The following is a 13,880-nucleotide window of genomic DNA, read 5'->3' on the forward strand; positions in this document are numbered from 1 at the left end:
GATGTCCACCTTAAGTGTCTCATTATGTGATTTCCTTCCCTCTGTCCCATGTTATAATGATAACAAAGACTTGTAGTAGAAAATTTAGATAATATTGAAAGTTATAAAAAGAAGAGAAATAACTGGTAATCCTACTCAGGTAGCTACCATCTATTTCGGCATGCTTCCTTTGCTAACTCTTTCTGCATTAATTTAAGGAACTATAATTTTTACATCAATGGGCTTATGTGGGTGTATGCTTTGCAACCTGTTTTTTCTTTTTCACTCAATGCCCTGTTTCTGTTTCTCATTAAAAGTTTGCTTTCATATTTTTTGTATGTTTTAATATTGGCCTATAGGGTAATTTTCTGGTTTTATTAAGGTTTGCCAGATTAATAACAGTTTTCTTATTTTTAAAGGACCTATCCACGTAACTCCAACTATTACTGAAGATGAAAAGAAAAGAGAAGAAGTGCAGAAGAGCATTTCAGAAGATGAGGAAGGCATTAGAATTTTACAAGAAAATAATGAAGAACTGAAAACATGTCTACTCATGGCTGAGAATGAACTTAAAAATGAAAAGGAAGAAAAAGCAGAATTAAACAAAAAGATCATTAGTTTGCAGCAGGAACTTTCTTCTTCTGAAAAGAAGAGTTTGACTTTAAATATTGAGGTCCAACAAATTCAGTCAAATTATGATAATGCAATTTCTGAATTACATGTGCAGAGAGGTATAAATCAAGAACAGGCGGAAAAGATTGAGAAATTGTCAAAGGAAATAGAAACCGCTAGAAAAAATATCACAACTAATGTTTCACAAATAAAAGCAATGCAAGCAAAAATAGATGAACTACGAATGCTTGATTCAGTTTCTCAGATCGCAACCATAGATTTACTCAATCTCCGGGATCTGTCAAGTGGCTTTCAAGAAGATAATTTACAGAATACACAGTTACACCTTTTAGATAATGATGATTTGGTAAGTAAGCAGGTTAACGAATATCATATTCAAGAACTCGGTAGGGAAAGTTCTTTCCACTCTAGTATTGAGGCCATTTGGGAAGAGTGTAAGGAGATTGTAAAAGCCTCTTCCAAAAAAAGTCATCAGATCCAGGAATTGGAACAACAAATAGAAAAATTACAGGCAGAATTAAGAGGCTGTATGGATGAAAACAATAGGCTAAAAACAGAGGAGAGGGAGAATAAAAATCAAGGTGACCTACTGAAAGAAAAAGAAAATCTTATACAACAGCTGAAACAAGAATTGCAAGAAAAAAACATTTCTCTTGATGTTCAAGTACAGCATGTAGTTGAAGGGAAGAGAGCACTTTCAGAACTTACACAAGATGTTACTTGCTATGAGATGAAAATAAAGGAACTTAAAGCAATCTTAGAAACTCAGAAAGATGAATGTAGTCGTTCAGCCAAGTTAGAACAAGAAATATTGGAAAAGGAATCTATCATCTCAAAGCTAGAGAGAAGTCGGAAGGAATTTCAAGCAAATCTTCAGGATTCTATTAAAAACACCAAAGATTTAAGTGAAAAGGAAATCAAGTTGAAAGAAGAAATCGCACAATTAACAAATAATTTGCAAGAGGCAAAGCATTCACTTCAGTTAAAGGAAGAAGAAAATGAAACCAACCGGCAAAAAGCAGAAAAGTAAGATAAATGTTATTAAAATATTTAAAAATGTGAAAAGCATTTATTTTATTGGTTTTCCTATGTAGTTTTTAAATAATAGATGGGCATAACTTAATCTAATACAATATAGCATGTATGATGAGTAAAGAACTTGAACTTTGTTCAAATAAACCTTTGGAACCCAAAGTTATGTGCAAAAATCTGTTTATAAAATCACATGAAATCCTCTCTGAAGGACTCATTGGACATTCCAGGTTTGTGAAAATAGAGAATTTTGTAGATCGTTAGCAGTTACACATATGATCTTATGTGTCTAGTGGTGGTCACTATAGAACATGATTTGTGTTCTTTAGGTTGAAAGAGGAGCTCTCTGCAAGCTCTGCTCTTACCCAGAATCTGAAAGCAGATCTTCAGAGGAAGGAGGAAGACTATGCTGAGCTGAAAGAGAAACTGGCTGATGCGAAAAAACAGATTGAGCAAGTACAGAAAGAGGTAGGTTATTTGAAAAGTTGTATGGCCAACTTAAAGATTGTTTCCCTTCCTTAGCACATTTTTTAGACACAGATTTTAGAATGAAACAGAACATTTACCAACTCTATAATTTTTCTTAAAATGCTGAGAAAACTTATTTCACAGAAGAAAATTTAGCCAGCTTCAACAAACAGGAATGTTCAACGTTAAGAAAAATATGTGGGGGAGGTTGATGGGGGAATAGGTGAAATAGGTGAGGGGGATTAAGAGTCCACTAATCATCATAAGCGCAGGGTAATGTGTAGAATTGCTGAATCACTACGTTGTACACCTGAAACTAATATAACTGTATGTTAATTATCCTGGAATTAAAATAAAAAACAATAAATTTCAAAAAAAGAAAAAAATGTGCCTCATATAGGATTAGAATCTTTTTTTCTTTTAAGCACTGCCAAGTTCAAGTTCCCCCAGAAGTAAAAATGAAACTTGTTTGCAGATAATATTCATAAGTGTATGCAGTATAGTTGTAACAAGTTTTTATTAGTTTAATATTAAAATAGGAAATGTAATCACTGATTGCAAGTACAAAATACACAAAAGTATATACAGTGAGAAAAAAAATTCCCCCCTTCCTAGCCATCAAGTTTCTCTCCAAGGCATCAAACGATACCAGTTACTTTCTCTTTACTTCTTCCTCTCTCTAGCCTTCTTTCTTCTCTTTCTGTAAAAAAAAAAAAAAAATGAAAATATCCTATAGACACTGTTGTGAATCTTAATTTTTTCACTTAATAGTGCATCTTGGCTGTCTTCTCATATCAGGATAATGTCAAGAATCTCCAGGGGCGCCTGGGTGGCTCAGTTAGTTGAGTGTCCGACTTCCACTCAGGTTATGATTTCATGGTTCAAGGGTTTGAGCCCCACGTTGGACTCTGTGCTGACAGCTCAGAGCCTAGAGCCTGCTTCAGATTCTGTGTCTGTCTCTCTTTCTGTCCCGCCACCCTCACACTCTGTTTCTCTCTCTCAATAGTAAATAAACATTAAAAAAAGAAAAAAAGAATCTCCAAATGAACTATTTTATGACTACAAACTGTATTTGCCATTAGTTAATTGGTCCTGTATTATTAGACAATTCAGATAATTTTGTCTTCTGCTGATTGAGCTTATGCAGCAGTCATTTGAACATTTACAAGAAATTCTGTGATACATAAATTCCCAGAAGTAGAATTTATGATTCACTGGTTTGTACATTTGTAATTTTGATGCATTTGTAATTTTGATACTCTCAATGCCAATTTGTAAGCCAGAGGTAATTATGAGAATAAGAGAATATTTTTTCCACCCTAATCCACAAAGTAGTATTTTATCATACTTTTTGATATTTGCTAATTTGACAGATAAAGTATGTATCTCACAGTAATTTAATTTGCATTTTTCTAATTATGAGTGAGCATCTTTTTGTTTAAAAGCCATTTATATTTTTTTCTATGAACTGTGTATTCATATCTTTGGCCTTTTAATTTGGATTATTGATTTTTCTGTTTTTTTCAATTATTTTTGCTTTATAGGAGCTTATTACATATTTAGGAAATTAGCGTTTTTAAAGATATGAATTGAAGACCCCTTCCCCTCATTGCTGTTTTTCTTAATAGGGCTCTTTTTTTGCCTTAGAGCAAATTTTGATTTTCATGTATTTAAATTTATTTATTTTTCTTTCATGACTTCTTGATTTTGTCTTGTACTTAGAGTTTTTCTAAAGCTGAAAGTGTTTTTTTTTTTTTTAATAAATGTGGTTTTCTTTGTTTTTTTTTTTAATTTTAAGCTTTTTATTTTTAAGTAATCTCTACACCCAATGTAGGGCTTGAACCCATAACCCCAAGATCGAGAGTTGCATGCTCTCTCAACTGAGCCAGCCAGGCACCCCTAAAAGCTGAAACAATTTTTAATTTTTCTTATTATTTTTTTTTAATGTGTATTTATTTTTGAGAGAGACCGAGACACAGTGCAAGCAGGGGAGGGGCAGAGAGAGAGGGAGACAGAGAATCTGAAGCAGGCTCCAGGCTTTGAGCTGTCGCTGACAGAGCCCGACATGGGGCTCGAACTCATGAATTGTGAGATCATGACCTGAGCCAAAGTTAGGTGCTCAACTGACTGAGCCACCCAGGTGCCCCAAAGCTGAAACGGTTTTAAAGAATTCTTTTTTGTTATTACTTTGAGTTAGTTAAAAAGAATACTTAAATGTGTCTGGTCTGAAGAAATTGATATAGCAAATGCTTGTGGGCCCCATCCCTACTTATGCTTCCTACCTCCATTGAACGTTTTGTGTTTAATCTTTCTTACCTTCTAAAAATATAATTTAAAACCATATTTATTCTTTATCTCTAAACAGTATATTGTATTTTTCTGAGACTTTATTTTTCACATCATATTTCTGAGATTCATTTATGTATAGTTGTAATAATCACTTTTACTGCTGTATAATACACCCTTCTGTGACCTTCTGCTATTTATTTATCCATTCGCCTATTGCCATTTAGGTTTGTTTTTTTTTTTCTGTTTTTTACTGTAGAAGCAGCATTCCTCTTTTATACATGCCTGTGCATATACTTGTGTGAGAGTTTCTTTTTTTTTTTATTTTTTTATTTTTTAACGTTTTTTATTTATTTTTGAGACGGAGAGAGACAGAGCATGAACGGGGGAGGGGCAGAGAGAGAGGGAGACACAGAATCGGAAGCAGGCTCCAGGCTCTGAGCTGTCAGCCCAGAGCCGGACGCGGGGCTCAAACTCATGGACCGCGAGATCGTGACCTCAGCTGAAGTCAGACGCTTAACCGACTGAGCCACCCAGGCGCCCCAGAGAGAGTTTCTATTCCAAGGGGTGGAATTGTTGCATCAGGTGATGTGAAGGGGTATTATTGCCATTTGGAATTGTATTCCTATGATTATTAATGAAGTCCAGCATCTATTCATGTGTTTATTGGCTATTTATCTGTTCTGGTTACTAACTACTCTGTGAAATCATTTGTTAATATTTTCTCTTAATTGTGCTTTTTTTTAATTTTTAATTAGTGTGTAGTATTTCTTTATTCTTGATTCTTTGTCAGTTAAATATGTCACAAATATCTTCTGTTTTGTCGTCTTTTGATGATTGAAGTTCTTTATTTAAAATCTTTTTTTTAATGTTTATTTTTGAGAGAGAGAGAGAGACAGGGCACAAGTGGGGGAAGGGCAGAGAGAAAGGGAGACACAGAATCCAAAATAGGCTGCAGGCTCCAAGCTGTCAGCACAGAGCCCGACGTGGGGCTCAAACCCACAAACGGTGAGATCATAACCTGAGCCAAAGTCACACACTTAACTGTCTGAGCCTGAAGTTCTTTATTTTAATAGTTTTATTTTTTACCATTCTTTGGAAAACCAGACCACTTCATTTTTCAAATGTACTTAAAAGCCAGCATCTGTCAGTGCTCCACTTATTTCTATGATTCTTATTTTCACTCAGTTTTTATCTCTGTATTTCTTAACTTTTTTTTTGCTAATTCTTGGATGCATTTAAAAAGATTAAATTTATTTTTTTCATCCAGTATATATATATTTTTTCAACAGAAGATTGGTTTATTCTAAACCATTTGAAATTGAAGTTCTGGAATAGTTTATTATTTAATGTAAAAAAATGCCCATAATAAGATAGCATTAATGTAAATTAAAAGTGAATAAAAAAGTTAGAATGGATATGAACTTTCTGATTAAATAAGCAACAATTTTCATGACCATTAGGTCTGTCTAGTAAAGAAAAGGAAGGGGGAGTGAAGCTCTTGCTATGGACCCAGTTCCCCTCTGCACTTTTTATGGATAGAGGTTCTTTTCTTTCTCTGCCAGTTCCTTAAGCACTGTGATGCCTGGAAGCTTTGGCCTAAGTTCTGTTTCTTCATTTATAGTGATTTGTAGAGATGTGTAAATTGTATTTCTCATTGTTTCATCAGCACAATTTATAATTTATAAAGTTTTCAGAATCATCAGTATAAATAGCAGGATTCTGATTTAAGTACAAAGTTAAGAGCTAAGCTTTCATGATAATATGGAAAATGCTTGTGTTATAATATTAAATAATAGAAAGTGAACCCAATTTTATATATAGTCAAACCTGAACAGATAAATTTGAGCTGTGCAGGTCCACTTTTTTTTCTCTAGCTTTACTTTATTGTAAGAAAACAGTATATAATACATATAACATACACATGTGTTCATTGACTTTATGATATTGGTAAGGCACGTGGTCAGGGTTTTGGAGAGTCAAAAGTAATATGTCGGGGCACCTACGTGGCTCAGTCGTTAAGTGTTCGACTCCTGGTTTTGGCTCAGGGCATGATCTCACAGTTCATGAGTTCGAGCCCTGTGTCAGGCTCTGTGCTGAAAGTGTGAAGCCTGATTGGGATTTCAATCTCCCTCTCTCTCTGATTCTCCCTGGCTTGTTCTCTCTTTGCTCTCTCTCTCTTTCTCTCTCTCTCAAAAATTAAATAAGTAAACATAAAAAAAATTAAAAAATAATATGTCAGTTTTTGATTGCATAGAAGATATGTATCCCTAACCTCTGCATTGTTCAAGGGTCAAGTGTATATGGTAAGATTAAAAGTTTGTGAACAATCTGCATTAAAATATAGACTGCAAGGAAATATATAAAAATATTACATATTTTGATTAACTTAGGCAGTGGCATAGGCAAGTCTTTTAAAGCTCTATTGTTGCATTTATTAATGTCTTATAGTATGTATTCGTTATAATAAGGGAAATATAACAACATTTTTAATCAGTGGAAGGAAAATATAAATCATACCACCATAGGTAAGATGTAAAAACCTATGGAGTTTCATATAAGTATATACAGAAAGTTTCGAAGTTACGTGACAAATATTTTAACGGTAGATTAGATGAGGAATGTTAGACAGTAAAGATGACCTAAACTATAATTAGATAATAGGAAAATTCTTAGATCAGTAAGCTAAAAGCAATGTGGTATAATTTGGAAAAGCATTTGTTCGTTACTCAGAAGATTTGGATCCTTTGTTTTCTAGACACGTAACTTCCTGGTTTAAGGTACTATTTCTGAGCACCGTGATTATCAGTAAGCATTCTCAAGGATGGTATAATTAACTTCTATTCACATGGAACCAACTACTTAAATAATAGCTCATTTTTCCAATTAAGTAATAGCTCCTTTTTCTTTTTTTTTTTTTTTTTTTTTTTTTTTTATTTATTTTTGGGACAGAGAGAGACAGAGCATGAACGGGGGAGGGGCAGAGAGAGAGGGAGACACAGAATCGGAAACAGGCTCCAGGCTCCAAGCCATCAGCCCAGAGCCTGACGCGGGGCTTGAACTCACAGACTGCGAGATCGTGACCTGGCTGAAGTCGGACACTTAACCGACTGCGCCACCCAGGCGCCCCTCCTTTTTCTAATTAAAAACTTAATTGTATATATTATTTGGAAATATTTCTTGACATTTCTCATTTCTCTCTCCCGTTTAAACATGACCACTCTTGACAGTCCATCTATGTTTTTTTAGATCTTTGTGTATGCATTTGACTTAATATATGTATGTAATTGCTGTGTATACTTGTATGTGTCTATTTTTATAAATGGAATCATCTATATATAAATATTGCTTTTTAACTCTAGTTTTCAGATTTTTTTTCACACCACTATTTACAAGGGTATCTCTTTTTATGTTTTATTGTATAGATGACCACTGTTACCCTAATGATGGTTATTAAGGGTATTTTTTCTTTTTCAAAATAATATGTAGTGTCAATGTAAATAATAATAATGACAACAACAATAATAGCTTACTCTGGGTCAGTTATTCTGAGTTTACATATAACATCTCATTTAATTCTCAGACATATTAGGGGTAGGCATTGTTTTTAACTTCCATTTAATGGATAAGGAAACATGTACTGAGAGATCTAACTTGTCCAAGTTCACTTAGCTAACAAATGGTAGAGCCAGGATGGAAACTAAGGTGGTCCTTATGTGCATATTGGTGCAACACACAGTCTTTATTTCTCGTTGGCTGATAGTTTATGGCTGTAAAATTGATAAGGATGGTTTTATTACTCTAAGTTCCATATTTTTTAAACAAAATAAAAATAATAAATATTATTAATGTAGGATTATAAAGGTAATATGTATCTATTGTGTAGTAAATTTGGAACATTCAGAAAGCCTAAAAAGAAATGTAAAAATTCCCTGAAACCAAACCACTCAGAGCTACTATTATGGTATTTCCATGCTTTTCATGAAGGGGAGCTTTTTTTCAGTTTATAGCCTTCATTTTATGAGATCTCTAGGATTGGTAGAGAATTGTAGAATTATGTTACCAGTAATCAAAAATCAGTTGACCTTCACTTGCGTGGATAACTTTTGATCTTATGATTGTTCCATTTTCATCCTCTGTGGGCCATTGTTAGCTTTTAAAGTATTTCTTGTATTCCTGATCCCATTACTCAGTAAACCTTGGAAACCTGAGCCAGTATTTTCCTCATAGAGTATCTCTATTGATTTTTCTGTGACAATGATTTTGCTGTTGCAAGGTGCTATGTTGATTCTTTTTTAGAGCACTTAGAGAATTTGAAATTCTTAAAATATTGTAAGAAGAAAGTGATCTTTTCATATGCACTCTCCTTTAGTGTATTAAGACATTTCCTATAATTTGAAGCCATATCATAGTATGTTAGACTCTCTAATTTTTCTAATGGGTTTTAAAGGATACGAATCTTTGAACCAGTGGCCATGAATTTTAAGCAACAAAAAGCAGTTAGTATTATAAAAAACATTTAATTTGTTTTATAAACATTACTTTGTAGGTATCTGTAATGCGTGATGAGGAGAAATTGCTGAGAATGAAAATCAATGAACTGGAGAAAAAGAAAAACCAGTGTTCTCAGGAAATAGATATGAAACAGCGAACCATTCAGCAACTCAAGGTAACAGTTTTGTTTTTAAAATAGTTAAAGTAGATTTTGTTGGTGTATTTTAGTATCTACTTAAATGTATCCATTCTTTACAGCAGATTCTCTTTTGGCTGTTTCTGGAATCTAAAATTTTTTTTTAATTTCTTAAAATTAAGTATGGCCATAGTGATTTGCTTCTAATGAATAGAGTACGGAAAGGAAAAGGTAGTATCTTTACAGCAGAGAAACCTGGCAGGTACCACCTTAACCAGGTGTCCAGGAATAGCGTCACCAGTAGTAAGTCATGTTGAGACCATGTGCTTCCTGATAGGATGTGTCCAGAAGGGCAGGGCCATCTCATGTGGTATTTTACCCCCAAATCCATAATCTCAGTTTAATTAGGAGAAAACATCAGACAAACCCAAACTGAGGATGTTCTACAAAATACCCGACCAGTAAAAAGTGTCAAGGTTATTAAAGAAAAAGATTACCAAGGAATTCTCACAGAATAGAGGAGACTAAGGGGAAATGGTTGCTAAATGCAATCTTCGATCCTGTATGGGATCCTGGAAGAGAAAAAGGATGTCACTGGAGAAACTGGTGAAATCCAAATAAAGTCTGTAGTGTTCATTAGCATTATTGCATCAGTGCTAATTTCTTTTTTTTTCACACAAAGATGATTTTTTCCATATTTTAAATAATAGACAATGGAGACTCAACTACTCATTCTTCTGTCCAGTGTTTTGCAATTTTTAAATAAATGTACTTTGATAATGTAAGAGTTAACATTAGGGGAAGCTACGTGGAGGTTATACAGGAGATCTCTTCTATCTTTGCAACTTTTTTGTGAATCTAAAATCATTTCAAAATAAAAAGTAAAAAGAAAGTGAAGCTCATGTTCTAAAAAAACTATTTTTCAAAAGGACACTTAAAAAGCAAAATCACGGGGCGCCTGGGTGGCTCAGTCGGTTAAGCATCTGACTTTGGCTCAGGTCATGATCTCACGGTCCGTGAGTTCGAGCCCTGTGTCGGGCTCTGTGCTGACCACTCAGAGCCTGGAGCCTGTTTCAGATTCTGTGTCTCCCTCTCTCTCTGACCCTCCCCCATTCATGCTCTGTCTCTCTCTGTCTCAAAAATAAATAAACGTTAAAAAAAAAGAATTAAAAAAAAAAAGCAAAATCCCTTTATAAGTGATTATATTTTGCTTGACATCAATTAAGTGGATTGGGCAACAATAAAAAGAATGGATTTGTTGTATTCTTTGCATGTTTGCTTTTAAATGAAGCAAACCAATGAATATTCAGATATAAACACATGATTTAAATTTTTTTTAATGTTTATTTCTTGAAAGAGAGAGAGAGAGAAACAGAGCATGAGCAGGGGGAGGGGCAGAGAGAGAGAGGGAGACAGAATCTGACGCAGGCTCTAGGCTCTGAGCTGTCAGCACAGAGCCCGACGCGAGGCTGGAACTCACAAACGGTGTCATGACCTGAGCCGAAGTCAGATGCTCAACTCACTGAGCCACCCAGGTGCCCCAACACATGATTTAATTTTTAACTGAATGTAATCCTAATAAAGCAGCCTGTACTTTCATAATAGGATTCAGAGATTTCCAGGTTCTGTAACGATTCATTGTAAAATTTATAAAGTGAGGAGATAGTGTTGACACTGAATGAGACAGGGAATAAAGGATTACCAGGTAGGTTAAAACTAGAATTGGAAGATTTCCAGTGTCCATAATTTAGTCTTGCCTTTGTGGTGTCTGTTATTTTTTTCAAACTTCCCAGCTACTTTCTATGTAGAGGGTTTGGAGGACCCTATTTTTTCAGCTTTTTAAGTTTATTGATAGGGAACTTTTTTTTATGGTTTTCCTTGTTCCTTCTATTGTTAAATGTATAGTGAGCCTCCATATCCTCATTTCTACTTTTTTGATGTATAAGAGAAACCTGGTAGCTTAAAATATTGAGTAAATAAAATGACTGGGTAGTAACTTTGAGGTAGATTAAAGGTATCAAGTTGTTTTTGTTTTTGTTTTTCTTATTACTACTCTCACCCTGCCCTTTTCTCCAAGGTGAAAAAACTTGGAAGTTTGAGACTAGTAATCAGCCTTGTAGGAGAGAGATTTCAAACCTAACATTGAACCCTATTTTTAAATCCCAGTATTAAATATTGGTGTGCATTTTAGTTACATTTGCATTTAATTCCTGTTGTTTCATTTTGCAGGAGCAGTTAAATAATCAGAATGTGAAAGAAGCTATACAACAGTATGAGAGAGTATGCAAAGGTCAGGAGCAAGTCTCTATTTCCGGTACTAAAATAACTGCATAACAATTGATTTAGCATTTTCCTCTGAAAATTATAAAGTAAGGTCAACATAAGATGTAACTGTATCAAAAGAGAAAAGCATTGATTTTTTTTTTTAAGTTTATTTATTTGTTTTGAGAGAGACAGAGAGAGCACAAGCAGGAGAGGGGCAGAGAGAGAAAGGGAGAGAGAATCCCAAGCAGTCTCTGTGCAGTTAGCACAGAGCCTGATGCAGGGCTCGAATTCACGATACCATGAGATCATGACCTGCGCCAGAATCAAGAGTCCCAGACACTTAACCAGCTGAGCCACCCAGGCGCCACAGAAAAGCATTGATCCTAATAAGTAACTTGTCAACATAAAGTTTATTCTTAGAAAAATAAAACATTAAACAATGCTCAGTTAAAGGAATATTGATTTCTAGATAATGGCCACTATTTTCTGAAAAACAAAGTCGGTTACATAGGTCACAATGAATGGAATAGATTTCTAGCAAAATCATGTAAGAATATACGTCAAGTAAAACATCTTTAAAATTAAAATATTTTTAAAAAGTTTTTAAAAACCATTAAGTACTTCAGCTTCACATCTTATGTGCTGAATTTTGCTTTTTTTACTCAAATTTTACTTTTAAATTTGAAATGTAAAATTACCTTTGTAGATGATACATCTTTCTATTTGTGATATTATGTGCATTCCTCTACTGCCCGTCACTCATCCCTCAATCTCTTAGTTGTGTGGTTAGTAGAGCTGGGATTTGAACGTAGGTCTGTTTCATTCTTAAGTTTCAGATTCTCTTCACTAATTTCATGCTATTTGTATTTGGCCAACTAAAAAGAAGGGGTAGGTCAACCAGATTATTTGTTTAGATGATTTGGACATTTGTGGGATTAACTAGGATCAAATATTTGAGGTGTGTGTATGCATAAATATGCTGTGTATATATCTGCACACTGTCCTATTTTCTCCTGCCTGCCTTTTTAGGCTTTTGTCCCTTAACATTTCTTATTTCTATAATGCTTTTAGGGATTTTCTTTACTTTGACTCTTTTGTCATTGTTGATAAATGTGAATAGATCTTAGCTATTCTGAAAAAGCATGCCCTTGGACCAGGATATAGTTTCTATCATATTTTAATTTTTCCTCTCATTGCAGAGTATTGAGAACTGTGGCATAGGCCCATTTTGACAACTTTAATCTGACTTCCATGCTCTTGAAACTTGCTCCCAAGTCGCTTATAACCTATGTATTTTCAAATCTATTAGCTTTTTGCAATTCCTCCTTTCCTTTGTCCTTTCTTTTATATTGGCATAATTATTCACTCTCCTCCTTTTCCTCCTTTTCATTTTTTATGTAGCATTTATTGTGTGTGAGTATATTTTTTTCTAAATAAAATGGTAAATATGTAGCTTCCCCCCTTTTGAGACTTGTCTCAGCTGTTGTGATATGTTCTGTACCAGTTGCTGCCTGTCTCTCAGAATGAGCCTCAGCCACTGTGGCAACTTTCCTAATGAAGGCCTCATCCTCTTTGTTCCTTTTGTTTTCTCACTTGAGAGTTCATTCACTCCTGTGATTTCATTCCTCAGCAAACACAAAGGGCATTTTCACTTTGGCTTCTATATGTCCATTTAAACACTGAGTACCATTTACTTAGATATCTTAGTATAAAATTCTTGTTTTAAAAATTGAGCTATAATACCTAATAATTACCTTTTAAAAGTGTAATGCTGAGTGCATTTTAGTAAATTTACAGGGTTGTACAATCACTATCATTATCTAATTCCAGAACATTTTCTTCACCCAAAAAAGAAACCCTATACCCATTAGCTGTCACTCCTCAGTCCCTGTCATCTACTAACATACTTTCTGTCTCTGGCTTTGCCTGTTGCAGACATTTCATGAAATGGATGCATACAATATATGGCCTTTTGTGTCTCACTTCTTTCCCTTAGCATGTTTTCAAGTTTCATCCATACTGTAGCATGTATCAGTACTATATTCCTTTTTATGGCTGAATAATATTCCATCATAACAAATATACCACATTTTATTTATATATCCGTTGATGGACATGGGTTATTTTTACTTTTTGGCTTTTATGACTATTTGTGTATAAATTTTGGGGTGGGCATATGTTTTCAGTTCTCTTGGAGATATATATCCATGAGTGGAACTACTGGGTCATATGATGATAGCTCTGTGATTAAGTTTTTGAGGAACTATGAAATTTTCCCTCAATGGCTATACCATTTTACATTCTTACCAACAGTGAATGAAAGCTCTCCAAATAGTTACCAGAATTTGTTATTTTTCATTTAAAAATTTATAGTATTAGTTTCCTAGGGCTGTTCTAACAAAGTATCACAAACTTGGTGCTTAAGACAATGGAAGTTTCTTTTCTCACGGCCCTGAAAGCAAGAAATCTGAAGGTATTGATAGGGATATGCTTCTTTTGAAGGTTCTGGGGAAGAATCTTTCCTTGTCTCTTCTGATTTCTAATGCTTGATGGCAGTCTTTTGTGTTCATTGGCTTATGGCAGCATA

The 13,880-nt window shown here is 34.3% G+C and overlaps 1 protein-coding gene across 8 annotated transcripts in view; it reads left to right on the forward strand.

Annotated features, from left to right (window-relative positions):
• KIF20B (kinesin family member 20B) overlaps window positions 1-13,880 on the forward strand; it is a 72,771-nt gene that overhangs the window by 32,325 nt on the left and 26,566 nt on the right. For 5 of the 8 annotated variants that reach the window (XM_049645385.1, XM_049645388.1, XM_049645391.1 and 2 more), the window contains 4 exons: window positions 399-1,638; window positions 1,974-2,112; window positions 8,948-9,067; window positions 11,258-11,342. In XM_049645385.1, coding sequence (XP_049501342.1) covers window positions 399-1,638; window positions 1,974-2,112; window positions 8,948-9,067; window positions 11,258-11,342 — 1,584 coding nt within the window. The remainder of the gene's footprint in view (window positions 1-398; window positions 1,639-1,973; window positions 2,113-8,947; window positions 9,068-11,257; window positions 11,343-13,880) is intronic. The other 3 variants (XM_049645387.1, XM_049645389.1, XM_049645392.1) reach the window with 1 other exon arrangement.

The sequence above is a fragment of the Panthera uncia genome, chromosome D2, assembly GCF_023721935.1.
Source record: "Panthera uncia isolate 11264 chromosome D2, Puncia_PCG_1.0, whole genome shotgun sequence".
In the NCBI taxonomy this organism is placed as follows: domain Eukaryota; kingdom Metazoa; phylum Chordata; class Mammalia; order Carnivora; family Felidae; genus Panthera; species Panthera uncia.